Here is a 15056-nt window from a genome sequence, read left to right as displayed (position 1 = left end):
AAAATCCCATCCACAAAGGAATGGCTAAGTAAAATATATGAATATATGCAGAGGAGTACTATTTAGATCTTTAAAAAGTGGAAATTTATTTCTTTTTGTTGTTGTTACATTTGCATTTTTTTGGTTTTTTTGGTTGGGTGGTTTGGGAGTTTTGTTTTTTGTTTGTTTTCAAAATAGTATTTCTCTGTGTAGCCTTAGCTGTCCTGGAATTATCAATTGGTAGGTCAGGCAAGTTTTGAATTCAGAGATCTGTCTGCCTCTTCCTCCCTAGTACTTAGATTAAAGGCATGTACATCACTGCTTGGGAAAAAAAATAGAAATTCTGATGAGCTAGAAATGGCTGAAGCTAAAAACAAGACAACTGAAAGATGCCAATCACAAAATGATAGATACTATATGGTATAATTAAAACAATCAAAATCATAAAGTGAAATAATGGCTGCCAAGGGTTGGAGAAAGAATAGACGTTATTGTCTTTTTGTTTTTGGTTTTTTGTTTTGTTTTGGCTTTTTTGAGACAGGGTTTCTCTGTATAGCCCTGGCTGTCCTGGAACTCACTCTGTAGACCAGGCTGGCCTCAAACTCAGAAATCCGTCTGCCTCTGCCTCTGCCTCTGCCTCCCAAGTGCTGGGATTAAAGGCATGTGCCACCACAATGGGAAGAGTTCTGGTTTTACAGATTGAAGAGTTATGTAGCCAGGTAGGAGTGGTGGTGAACATTTTTGTCATACTTAAGCCCACTTAACAGTACATACAAAGAACAATCAAGGTGTGCCAGGCATAGTCATGCGTGCCGGTAATCCCAGCATTAGGAAGGGTAAGCAAGGAGAACTGAGGGGTCAAGAACATCGTGTTAGACACAGTTAGAGCCATGCCAGACTGGGCTATGGAGCAAGATCCTGTTTCAAAGTCCATCCACCACCCCACACACACAAAGAAATATTCAGGTCCAATACTGAAAACTAGAGGGGTAAAGATGATAAATATTATATATGTGTGTGTGTGTGTGTGTGTATATATATCTATATATAGATATATATATAGATATATATATAGATATATATATATATAGATATATATATATATATCTTACCACACTGAAAAAAATTAGAAAAAAAGCTGGGCATTATAGCACATAACTATAACCACAGAATTTAGGAGGCTAAAACACATGGGCTCCAAGCTCAAGACCAGTCTGCATTACTTCACAAGAGCCTGTCTCAAAGAAAAAAAAAAAATCTTAAAAATGTGAATAATTTGTACAGCCATTCTACAATATTTTTGTGGGGAGCGGGTGTGGCGGCAGTCCCAAAGGCGCCAGGGACTGCAGCTAAGTCATATGACTTGCACCTGACTTCCTCATATAAGACACAAACATCTTGAGTGCTGCGCAGGTGTACCAGGATACAGGTGAATCCAATTTGGTGGAGATTTGCCCCTGATGCCCTGATTAGCTGAAGCCTCGTGACTGGCGAGAAGTTGGTGCTGAAACCCGGGAAAAGAAACATCTTCAGGCAAGAGCGAAGACCCCCTGCTACAGGGAGGATTCAGAACTGCATAACGGGGAAGAAGCGGTTAATAAAGTGTTCCCGTAAAACAGACTGTTGAGAAGGATCCGGCGTGGATTCAGAACTCTTCAGCTGGGGAACGGTACTGATGAAGAGAAAGAAGAAAGATGAAGACTGAATAAACTGCTGTTAGAAGGACTGGTGGTCGCGTCATTCTTGCTGGTCGAGAGCAGACGCGACAATTGGTGGCCCGTACGGGGAACCGACTCCCCCACCGAGTTCAGAACTTTCAGCAGTCAGTGGTTGCTGGCAGGGTAAGTTCACAGTGAGTGAAACTTGGGACCCCAGGAGTTTGGGAAGGACCTCGGATAAAATAGAGGTGAGCATAAAGTTGCCAAGAAGTAGGCACAAAGTAACCCAGGAGTTTGGGAAGGACCTCGGATAAAATAGAGGCAAGCATAAAGTTGCCAGGAAGCAGGCACAAGGTAACGAAAGGTTCCCGGCTTTGGGACAAGTTAAGGTTCCCGGTTTGGGGACAAGTTAAGGAACTATGATAACCTCAGTGTAGTGATCAATAGATCCTCGCTGTGTAGTTATGCTTTTTTCTCCCATTGACCCTTTGTGGGTAGGTCTGATAGTTTTGGTCTTGTTTGTTCTGATATATGGACTCTGTTACTGTTTGAAACTGTGTGTAGAGGCAGTCAAGACAGGTCAGAAAATCCTTACAGAGCAACAAGAAAGTATGTCGGAAGAGGAGAAGGGCTTAAAAAGAAAAAGGAAAAAGAAAGGAGACACAGTGTTATCAGGTGGACATAAAGGACAAAATAAAAGAGCTGAGGCAGAGGAGGAAGGCGAATTAGCTTTTGCTCCCCCTCCCTATGCCTCCTCGTCAGCCATCTATGGGCAGACCTTCTGTCCGGAGGTCTGGAAAGAGGATAGATTCTCCTTGCTGGGATGTCCTATTTTCACTGATCAAGCTGAATTTGCATGGGATAGAGATATGCTGCTTGGTCAAGGTCGCTTTGCACAACAACAAACAGGATATCCAGTGCAGGTGTTTGAGCAGGTGAATCAGATTGCCATAAGGGCGCAGAAATCATTGCCTATCAGAGGGGAAACTAGTGAAAACTTGACTCTCGTATTGACTCCCCAGATGGACACACAGGTGATTGAGGTTATGGTCTCATCACCACGAGGTACTGTGTCCATCCCCCCTGGGGATTGACCAGATCCGGTGTTGACGTGGGTGAGAGGGTCTGTTTGTGTGTTTCCACAGGACCAGACGGAACCTCTTTGGGTGCCGGAGAGATTGGTGAGACGCTGCAAGAATGAGCGTCCTGATCCAGTTGCCCCTGTGGATGTGGTGGATGATCCCACAAGCACAAACGATGGAGCCGAGATGGGAGATCCTTTCAGTGTTCCAGAAGCCAATACCAGCTCGACATGACGTTCACATTTTTCCATGCCTTTTTGATCCCTGAATTCCCCTTAAAGAGATAGCCCCGCTGGCCATCTATCCCTTGCTTCAGGGAAGATGAGTGGGGATGAGAGCCCTGGGATGTATGATTGTTATAGTGTGTGTGTTTTTTGTGTTTGGCACATGTGTTAGGTGCAGAGTGTGCGGGTCTGCACTTTCGCCATGGTAGCGTAGGCTTTTGCTGCAGTGGAGGCGGGACAATCTCCTCAGATTCGGTTTGCCACTCTAAAAGAAATTATGCTGCGTTATGCCGTGGGGTGCGAGGCTAAGCACTGCACAGAGGATAGCTTGCTGTTGGCATCCTGTGGAAGGCATGTCTGATTGCATGAAGGTTCAGTGTCCTAGTTCCCTTCCCCCAGGAAAAACGACACGGGAGCTGGCCAAGACCTCTCTGGGTGATGAGCCTAAGGGATGGTTTTGTGTAGGGCCCCTATGCTTGCACACTGGGGATCAGACCTCTACCTTCACCCATGAGGCTTGCTTGCAGCAATTAAGATCTGGCCATAGGTTCATTAACATCCTGGCCTTTTGATGCACCTGCCGCAAGCAAAACACAATCTCCCCAGGAGTGGCTTGGCATGATAGAGAGGTAGTCAGTGATAAGACTCCCTGGGCATGTCACCAACCTAAGACAGGGATCAAACCAATGCTGTTTGTCTCCCAAAGACAGGTAAGGGGCATGGTTGCGAGGGGCTATCTACAGACATTCTCTCTGCCAAAAAAGAAAAAAGGGGGAATTGTGGGGAGCGGGTGTGGCGGCAGTCCCAAAGGCGCCAGGGACTGCAGCTAAGTCATATGACTTGCACCTGACTTCCTCATATAAGACACAAACATCTTGAGTGCTGCGCAGGTGTACCAGGATACAGGTGAATCCAATTTGGTGGAGATTTGCCCCTGATGCCCTGATTAGCTGAAGCTGCGTGCCTGGTGAAGTGGCGTGGCCTGCTGTGCGTGGATGGGAACTGAGAGTATATAAGAGTGAGAGGCCCGGGTTAGAGGGAGGATTATTATTCGAGAGAGGATTACTATTAGTGGGGGAGATATAAAAACAAGGGAGATATAAAAACAAGGGAGATATAAAAACAAGGGAGATATAAACAGGGGAGATATAAAAACAAGGGAGATATAAACAAGGGAGATATATGGAGAAAGAAGAAACAGGACTGAATAAATGTGTGCAGAAGGATCCTGTAGCAGCGTCGTTCTTCCTGGCCAGTTGAGCGCGCGCAACATATTTTCACGATAAGCTTTTGTAGAAGTTAGGTCCCTGTTCTTCCTCCCAGCCCCTTGCTCCCAGAAATAAGACTCAGACTCAAAATATACTTACAAATACCTTGGCCATATAGCTAGGCTCTTCCTGGCTAGATCATAAGCAAAGATAACCTATTTATTTTAATCTACAGTCTGCCATGTACCTGGTTACCTGTGCTCCAGTACTATGCATCCATCTCATTACATCTTCCCGACCCAATCTGCCACCTGGCTCACTCTCAGAATTCTTTTTCCTCCCAGATGTCCCATCTCTATTTTCTGCCTAGTCCATAGGCCATAGGCTTTATAATTTGTAGGTGATACACCCATACAATATACAAGATATTCTTTCTACACACAGGCTAAATGCAACTGATACAGAAGCAGACGGGAAACCCATGGAGACTTCATGGAGACCACAGCTGCGGGATAAGGCACTACAGGTTCTCCCAAGATTCGTCATGCCACTCTTTCATATGGCATAAATGAAGATTTATATTACAGTTTGTTATATGATCAAACTAACTCATAAAAAATAGTTGTCTTTTACCTGTTCAAATAAGAAACAAAAATTCATCTTTGGGGCAGGAGAGATGACTCAACGGTTAAGAGCACTGACTCCTCTTCCAGAGGTCCTGAGTTCAATTCCTAGCATCCACATGGTGACTCACAACCATCTGTAATGAGATCTGATGCCCCCTTCTGGTGTGTCTGAAGACAGCTACAGTGAACTTACATATAATAAATAAATCTTTGGGCTGGAGCAGAGTGTGGGCCCAAGCGAGCAAAGGTCCTGAGTTCAATTCCACATGATGGCTCACAACCATCTGTATAGCTATAGTGTACTCATATACATAAAGTAAATAAATCTTTTTTAAAAGTTTTTAAAAAATTCATCTTTAGCTAATCTGTACACATTGCACATTCCATACATTATGCTAATATAGAAATACATATCTCTAAAAGTCCACAATTTTCAAGCATATTGGGGGGAGATAGATGAGACGAGACAAAGGAAGAAAGAAGAATGGGAAGGGGGGAAGAAAGAAGAATGAGAGAGAAGGAGTACTAATCCAAATAATTTTCCATAGAAAGTACTCCTAATATTCTAGCACTAATTTATAGGAAAACATGTGAGAAAATATGCTGATAAACTGGCAAAGCTGACTCACTATCTTATAGATTAAAAGAAGAAAGGCTAAATATTGTTTTACTCCTTGTATGTGAACTAAGTAATTATAGCCACATAGAAAGCAAAAAGCTAACAAGAAAATGGAGGGGTAGAAAGTAAGTTGTCTTGCTTTTGACATTTTTCTTTTCATAATCTTAAGATTATTGACTTAAAACCTTCTAAAATCAAGTTTTAGGAATAAAAGTAAATTCAGCAGTTTGGGTTAGTATTGTCCATTAGAAACTCTTCTGAAATTTAAAACCCTTCTGTTCCCATTTCAGTACATAACAGCACACCAATTTTTATAATGAAGAAGCAACATTTATACAGTAGCAGCAGCATCGTACATCTAAGCAGCTGTGGACCTTACCAAAAGAACTGTTTCTCTTACTGACTTAGAAAATAGCTGGATAAAGCACTCTGTATTTGTGTATGTACACAAGTTCATTTAAGTGTATACTGACATGTGCACACACACACACTCTAAAGCAGACAAGGGAAAGAATGTTTTCCTGAAGCAGACACAGGTGAAAGGATGTTTGGATATAGCAAACACATGAAAGAATCTTTAATGAAAGAGTATAAATATGACCCTACAGACAGTGGGAGATGAGCACTGAGCCTTGGTTTGGTCTGCTCCCCTCCCTATTTTTCACTAACAACACACATGTATTGGTTCACCTTACATAGCGTTGTTGATCTTCACTAGTAGACAGAGAAACTTGTCCAAGAACTGCTCATGAGGCTCCTGCGGCAGCTTGCCACTTCCACAGCCTCACCTCAGGCAGGCTGGTGTTCCTACCTGGTGTCTGCTTGCAGAAAGGCCTGGACTGTAGCTGCCAGTTCATGTGTGTAGTCTGTATGCCTAGAGGACTGGTCTGCAGCTGCTGAGTTGTATTTGGTGTTTGCTACAGGACTGAACTACTGACAACAAAGATGGAGCTAGACCCCAAAGAACTATTGCTGAACAGGTCCACTTCCCCCATATCCTAATAACTTTTCTCTTCCACTACCTCTGCTGGATCGTGAGCTAGAGGAGAGGTTAAACCCTTATTAAAAGTAAGTTGCAAAAAATTGATGCCTACACAGGTACTCAAGAGATTGAACTCTGGTCTTTCAAGCACTATACTGTCTGAGTTAAACTTCATATGCAGGGAATTTAGTTCCCAAACTCACACATAAATGATACCTAGAGATGGGACTTAAGGAAGCACCAGGATCCTAGGGCTCTGCCATAGCCAAGCTTCAAATGAGTTTGCCATGGTCAAGAAGTTTCCTTGCACACACTGTGTAGTCAGAAACTGCTCCAGTAAACAGAGTCCACTGATGGGTTAATAGATTACTGGAAAAATAGTTAGGCTGTTAGGCAAGTCTTGACACATTTACTGTCTCCATATGATGTTTCTTACCATAAAAGCTCTCACCAGATGTTAAGCAGATGTTGTGGCATCCTAACTCCAGGATCATAAACCAAATAATACTCTATTCTTTATACTCAATAGGTTATAGTAATCAAAAATTTACCAGAATACTTCTAGAATCCTACTAGTGGGGGTGCAAATTCACAAAAATACTTCTAAGCAAGAAAAGCCATTTCCAGGTACACCTCCAACACAAATGAATGAAGGTGCACAAGCATACATGTGCACACACACACACACACACACACACACACACACACTCAATACTTATGCTGCCAGGCAAGGTGGCATAAGCCTGCAATCTCAACACTTGAGAAGCAGAAGCAGAAGACTACATATTTAAGGGCAGCCTGGGCTACAAATTCTGTGCTAGTCTGGACTACAGAATCATCTCCTATCTGGGGAGAGCTCAGTTCTTAAAGGGCTTCCAGAGAAGCACTAGGATCTGAACTCAGATTTCCAAAACAATATGCAAATTCTCTGTAGTCATGGCAGCCTGCCTGTATCCCAGCTCTAGGAAAGGGTAAACAGGGTTCCTGCAGCAAGCTGGCTGGCCAGACTAGCTGTGTTCACCTGACAGACTCTCACTTTGCCTAAATGAATCAAGTAGAGAGCAAGTGAACCTTGAGCCTCTGTACACTTGTGCCCTCACACCTCAGCACACACATGCCGCACAAGGAAGAATTGTATATACACACAAATACTTGAGAAAAACCACATATGTACATAGATTAATCTTACTATTAATATACAAAAGTAAAAGTAATCCAAATGCTACCAAGAATCAACTATAAACTGCAGTATTTCATGTTAATACTGTAGAAAAAACATCAAATGGTCTCACACAATATACCAAAAATATAACCTTACTCAAAAGAATAAATTGATATCAAGCCCAAAACACAACAATAACCACCACAGTAGTACATGTAAGACAGAGCAGTTGACAAAAAAAAAACCTAGATGGGGGGTAGGGGGGAAAAGCAAGAGAGAGAAAGACAGAGAGAGGTGGGGAGGAAGGGAGGGGAGGGAGGGGATGGGAATCAAGATCTGTTTATCAGGTATAGTTTACTTGGACCAGCCAGCTGTCTCAGAAGGTAGAGGCATATCGGGCAGAACTGACAACTAGAGTTCCATCCCAGGAAGAATTAACTCCTGAAAGTCGTTATTTGACCACCACAGGTCTTATGGCACGAGGACCTACACACACACACACACACAAATTAATTAATCAAAAATATAAATGTATACACACTTTGGTATCAGGTAAATAAGCTACTGAAGTGAAAGGGGAAATGAGTAGGAGGGGAGCACGAACGGGGGGGGGGGGGGGGGGGTGCAGGGAGGGTCAACCAACACTCAGCATGTGTGAAATGCCACTGGGAAACCTACTTTGAAAGCTAATTGAAAAATGAAATTAAATAATACCCTCTAGAAAGCCAGGAATGGCCCATTATGTCAGTAATCCCAACATTTGGAAGAAGCAGGAAGAAGTACAGTTCAAAGCATAAATACAGGAGATTCCCCCATCTTAACAGAAACCGTGTAGGCCTAAGCAAACAGTAGCTCCAGATGGTAAGTAAATACTAAACAGACCACAGGAATAAACTAGGGGCTAACAATATGGAATTTGTGTTCTGGACTTGTTCAAGGTAAATGTCAACTCAATTCTAAATTACTGACAGCCACAAAAAAAAATTATATCACCAAGCCTGTAATCCCAGCACTTAGGAAGCTAAGGAGCCTAGGCTACATTGCCAGTTCAAGGCCAACCAGAGATATACAGCAACTCCTGCTTTTTTTTTTTTTCCTTTTTCAAAAAAAAAAAAAAAAAGGCCAAGACACTGCTAATGGACAGCTGGATGTGTGATTTGAGAACAGTATTTGAGCGCAGACATAAAGTACATTTAAGTGGTAATTAAAGCATAGGACAAAACAGGTTCTCATAAGCCAAGGAGAAAAGAAACTAAGGGTGGTAGCATGTCTGTAATCCTAGCACCCAGGAGGCAGAAGCAGAGGAGTTGCTGTAAATTCAAAGCCAGCCTCATCAGCATGGGGAGTTCCAGAGCAAGGGGGGGGGGGGTGGATTAGACATCCAAATCCTAAGACACTCAACACTTTACTATGAGCTGGAAAAAGGAGCCTGGAAAATAAACACAGAAGAAACAGGAAAATAAAATCCAACAGAAGGCTTTAAACAGGAAAGAGTGGCCATGTGTGTCACAGGAACCTGAGAACTAAGGAAGGATAGTAAGTAGCCACTGAATTTAGAGACAGGATCTTAAAACTCTGACAGGAGCTACTGGGGCAGGGGCAGAAATTGCCAGATAAATAATATCAGGAAAATGCCACAGAAGCGAAGGGCATGAGCCCTGCACTGGAAGGACAGGCGGGGAGGGGTACATATCTGTCTCACATTCCCGAAAAAGAAAATAAATCCTAGAAGCTGGGAAGAGAAAAAAAAAAAAAAAAAATCACAGGAATCGGGAAACAAACTGATATCAGATTTTCAACATCAACACTTGAAGCCAAAAGAAATGAATGGAACAAAATCAGAAAAATTCTCATTCTTAAAAATTTTAGGAAAACCTTTGTTTTGAAGTAGAATTCCACATGATATTCACAGTATTATAAAAAGAAGCTATTCCAAGGCAAGGTCTAAAATATACTTCCTGTGGATTCTTTCTCAGAAGGCTACTAAAGGTTTTACACAAAATCAAGAAAGAAATCCTAACCACAAGGACTCTTGGAAGTAGTTTGTGCTCCCAAGACTTCCAGGAAAAACTAAAACCCATTACTGAGGAAAGATATAAACAGAGGTTAAACTATACACAGCAAGACATCGTGATTTTTTTTCAACATTAACGCATAAATTCAATAGCATCAAAAACAGCACAATGGTTTGTGGGATTTTTGTTGGCTTTTTCTTTTGTTGTTGATGTTTGTTTGTTTTGAACTTCAATCAAGGTATTTCTAAAACTAACATGGATGGGTTAGGGGCCAGGAATATACTAGAGACTTGAAAAAAATGAGGGGCTGTCTTACTCTAATAGGAACTTACTTTAATGCTTTTCTAATTAAGATAGTATGGTAGGGAGATAGGAATAGACTGATAAATTGAAAGCTGCAGAAAGCAGTGGATATACACAGTAGAGAAAACACTCCAGAGCAGCACAGTCCTTAGGGAGAGATCCTGATTGGTGGGAGGACAGGAATGCAACAACAGGACTGGATCCCTACCTCATGCCACACACAAAAACTTAGTCTATGCAAACTGTGGACTTGCTACAGGTAAAATTCTAAAGCTTTTGGAAAATAAAGTAGAGTACCTTCATGATATTGGTTTAGGAAAGAATGCCTTAAAAATAAGCATTAGCAGCCAGGTGTGGTGGCGCACACCTTTAATCCCAGCACTCAGGAGGCAGAGGCAGGCAGATTTCTGAGTTCGAGGCCAGCCTGGTCTACAAAGTGAGTTCCAGGACAGCCAGGGCTACACAGAGAAACCCTGTCTCAAAAAAAAAAAAACCAAAAAACAAAAAAAAAAACAAAAAACAAGACAAAAAACAAACAAACAAACAAAACAAAAACACCATTAGCTTGAAAAGAAAAAAACTGAAAAATTATACTCTTCTGACTTGAAAAAGTCTCTCAGCAAAGACTCTGTAATGAGACTAGAAAGACAAAGTACAGAATGAGAAGGTATTTATGATACCAAACCGGAAAACGGTTAAAATTATATATATGCAGACGTTTGGAATATACACAAATATACTACTACAAATGTGTATACTACATATATAGATGCAAAATGGTATTAACAAGAAAATGAACAAAAGAATGGAATACAAAAAAAATTTAAACTCCAACAAACATAAAAAGCATTTACTAATAATCAGATGGTCAAAAATTCTAAAAATACCAAATGTTGGCAAGAATGAAAATCAAAGACATCTTTACACAGCCAGCAGGAATGTAGTATAGTTACTGAGTTTACTAGTAAAATTAAAGTCATACTTCTCCAGAAACACAACCATGCCATTCCTAAATTAAGTCTTCGTGAAGTATCCTAGCGTTTTATGTCAGCATCAAAACTAAGAAACAGAGCTGGAGAGATGGCTCAGCGGTTAAGAGAACCGACTGCTCTTCCAAAGGCCCTGAGTTCAAATCCCAGCAACCACATGGTGGCTCACACCCATCAGTAATGAGATCTGACACCCTCTTTTGGTTCGTCTAAAGTCAGCTACGATGTACTTACACATAATAAATAAATAAATCTTTAAAAAAAAAACAAAAACAAAAAACTTTAGAAACAACCAACATACCTACTAGCAGTAAAATGTCAAATGACTGCAATATAACCCCATAATGGATGCTACACAACAATGAAAATGAACTAACCACAGCGACAGATAATAACCAAGGTCATGTAACAAACAATAATGGTTCTGAAAGGGAAGACAGCATACTCTTAATATGATTCTATTTTTATAATGCTCAAACACTTATAAAACTAAACTGAGAGTCTGAGGTGCAGCAGAATTCCTTGACCCTGATGTTGTCAATGTAAATTTATTTTATTATCAGCTAAACACATACACACTTACAAGAATTACATATTTCACTACTTTATAAAAGGTATAGGCCTGTCAGTTGCAACACAGCACACAGCCAGAACTTTCAAATACTTTACTAGGTAAAACAGTTTCTAGACTTGCTACTCAATACATATTTTTATATCATCTTTTTGTTTCTGATTGAATGAAAAATATTATATACCCTCATTTACATTTAACCACACTACATTAAAAAGAAAACAAATTTAAAACAGTGGTGATTTTCCAAGCATGCCAGTAAATGTGAGAGCCATACAGGAGTGAGACTATATGATGGGAAGCCGATATTAAAACTAAGAACATAACATGACTGCCCAGTTATGATTTAACCTTTTAACAGTCACCAATTTCTACAAGCAAATGGTAGCTGGAATCAAGTTTCAAAATAGTTGTCTACTGCACACTACCAAAAATATTATGGTCTGATAACATCCACCCTACAAAAAGAAGTCTAGTTTCCCTCACATAAGTTCACAACTTCCAGAGAATTCTGAAAAATAAACAACTTTTGGAAAAATGAAAAAGAAAGTCGATTTCTGAGTTCAAGGCCAGCCTGCTCTACAGAGTGAGTTCCAGGACAGCCAGGGCTACACAGAGAAACCCTGTCTTGGAAAAAAATAAATAAATAATAATAATAATAATAAATAAAAGAAAAAGAGGCCAAAGTTAGATAAGCTTAAAATGTAAATTTTTTAAAAACAAAAAACAAAACAAAAATTCCTACATAACTCCTCAAAAACAGACACAAAGAATTTATGTTAGTCAATATCATTTTAAAGCAATCTTTAAGCCCCCAGGAATTATGCTAGGCACTTGGTAATGTTGAGCTACACAATGTCTCAAATTTTTTAGGAAATTTCAACTAATGTTGCGATGGGATTACACATCACCTTCTGCAGAGTAAAACTGCACAGCTGCCCTAGAAACCAAGTCAACAGCTACTGGGTCCCTTTCATCTCTCCCATCCCATATTTTGCTTCTATAACCTCTTCAGACAATGACAGAAATTTGTACCATTTATTGAACTCCTTCTGGCTGCCTTATACTTTCTATGTATTTACACTACAGATACTGAGTAGGCCTTCTAATGAGGGAAATCAACCACTAATAAGTAAGTACCTTGCCCAAGGTCACAGACTTATGTTGTGGAGAGCAAGAAATACTCTAGTATAGAAACCCATGCTCTCGATGCTATGCTGTTTACAGTGGATGAAATGTCTTCCCACCATGAAAACTTCGCAACCACCGACCACCTTCTCACTACAAGATTCCAGGTCCCTTGTGAGTTAATCGTCGCCTTTCCTCAGTAACTGCATATTCAGAGGACATTAATACGTGGAAAGATCTGAAGAAACGTTTAAGGAAACCTATGGTTTTAGAACTAAGAAAATCGAAGTTGGGAGAGGTGGTTATTTTGGTCATGACCGCCAAGCTGGCTCTGACAGCCAGTACTAAACGAGTCTCCCCAGGATGACTTCCTACCACCCTTACATGCCCTTCTGCTGTGCATCTTCAACAATAAGCTCTTGCTGAAACCATACTATATGCTGACTTTCATTAGCATTCATCTAAAGGTAACATACATTGTTTCATTTCAACAAATGTGTGAGGCATAGATTCAAATGTGAAACTTTGGGCCTTAATTTTATTATATAAACATGAAAATGTCAATTATAATATGTGACAAGTGCTACAGTAGCCATGTGAACAAGATGTTCTGAAAACACATAGAGCAAGCAATCAAAGTGTGTCTTTCAGACTGGATTAAAAAAAAAAAAAAAAAAAAGACCAGAATTTTGACAGAATGCATTCAAGGCACGCATTACAAGACAAAGTGTGCTGTGCTTAGAAAGTAGAGGACATGCTTTCGACTGAATGGAATTAAAAGTAAAAAGACACTACTACATATGGGCACAGAGGCCTGAGTTCAAGGCTACACTGAATCATGGTGGCCATGAACTGTCTGTGAGCTTCACTGTCTCCCTCCATGAGCAGGTGGACACTGCCACTTCTCAGGACTTTTATACGATACAAATTATGTGAGAATGGAAAGTCTTGAATCTATGTTTTCAATTCTAGGCAACCAGTGGGTCCTACCCCTAAACTGTGGCTCATAAAAACCTCGCCCTTCAGGAAGTAAATATTCCAATGACATCATTCATATACTTCCTAGGACAGGGTAAACAGTTAACATTCACACCTTTGTGTAGAAACATCAAACCTCTATTGAAATACATAAATACTCGTGTAGTTTTCTGATTCCTCAAGCACTGGTATTGCCTTCTAGCCAATGCTTATCGAATTTCAAAACTAGGATGAAATGAAGATCTCCTGGAAATGTTGTCAGAAATTCCATCCCATGTGGCCAAGCAACCAACTCAAGAACGGGCTCCATGCTGGCCAGGCACCTTTTGCTCGTTTTATCTGAATTATACATACTGTCCCCATCTCCAAAAAGTTACCTGTTTCATGCACACATGCAAACGCCACTAGTAAACAAACATCAGCACAGGGAGAAAGAAGCTAACGAGTTTCCGATTTTAAAAGACTCGAGGGCCGGGCCGCAACCACCCGCTCCTCCCATTAAATTCGGAAGTTTGACAGGGTTTAGACTGCAGACCCATCACTCCTGAAACTGCATCCGGCCCCACGGTATTCCGTAACGGCTTGGATGCTGAGCTGAAGTTTCAACCTACAAAGCCAAGGAGCGGGCAAGTCACGGGAAGGGCTGCTGGGGTGAAGTCCTCGTGCCACTCCGGACAGGCGGCCGTTTCATCTCCTCCTAAGCCAACTTCCCGTTTTCCCCCTCTTACCTTATAGACTTTCCCGAAGGCTCCGTCGCCCAGTTCTCCAATAATCTCCCAAAACTCTTCGGGGTTCAGGTCTCTCTTCACGTGTTCGTACTGTTTCTTCTTCTTCTCGCTCCCCAACTTGAAGATCTTACGGAAATTGAAGAAGGACATTTTTCCAAGCCCAGCAGAGCCCCTTGCCCTTAAAGGGCTAGGAACAATAAAAGGCAAAGTTTGTGGCGCGTCGTCTCCCGCGCGAGCCCGGGGTCCGGGCCGCTCCCGCCGGGCGCTCCCCGGAGAAGGCGGGGCGCCGACCGGGCTCCGGCCCCGGAGTGGGGCGCGCGGCCGCCGCGAGCCGGGACGGGCCGAGCGGCACGGTGGGCACCTCGCTCGCGGGCCCCGGGGGCTGCACCTGCCCCGGCGCTCGTCCCCGGCCCGCACCGGGCCGCACGGGTCCGAGCGGCGCGGACGCCCGCGGCCCGCGGCGCCTTAGGCCCGTGTCACCGCGCGTCTCCCGGGGCGGCGGCCGCTCCGGACCCGGGAAGCGGCCGGCGCCCGGCAGGCGCGTAGCGGCGAAGCCAAGCTCTCCCGCCGGGGCCCCACGTCTGCTCCGAAGCGTCCGCTCCCACTGCGCGACACCCGCGCGTCCCCTCGGCTCTGGGGCGCCGCTGCCTCGCTCGTCGCCTCAGCCCACACAGCCTCGGCCCGCAGCGCGCACGGACGCCGACGCCGTCTCGCAGCGCGCCCGAGCTCCTCGGCCGCGCGCGCGCTCGCCCGCGCGGTGACGCGCCCCGCTCCCCGCGCGCTCGCGAGGGCGTACCCTCTGGC

The 15056-nt window shown here is 42.8% G+C and overlaps 1 protein-coding gene across 2 annotated transcripts in view; it reads right to left on the bottom strand.

Annotated features, from left to right (window-relative positions):
* Positions 1–14577, bottom strand: part of Slk (STE20-like kinase) — a 65228-nt gene extending 50651 nt beyond the window's left edge. For both annotated transcript variants that reach the window (NM_009289.3, NM_001164639.1), the window contains exon 1: positions 14253–14577. In NM_009289.3, coding sequence (NP_033315.2) covers positions 14253–14402 — 150 coding nt within the window. In that variant the 5' untranslated portion in view covers positions 14403–14577. The remainder of the gene's footprint in view (positions 1–14252) is intronic.
* Between the last annotated feature and the right edge of the window lie 479 nt (positions 14578–15056).

Source organism: Mus musculus, chromosome 19, assembly GCF_000001635.26.
Source record: "Mus musculus strain C57BL/6J chromosome 19, GRCm38.p6 C57BL/6J".
Classification (NCBI taxonomy): Eukaryota; Metazoa; Chordata; class Mammalia; order Rodentia; family Muridae; genus Mus; species Mus musculus.
Note: the sequence above shows the minus strand (reverse complement) of the source record. Positions and strands in the feature narration are given on the sequence as shown.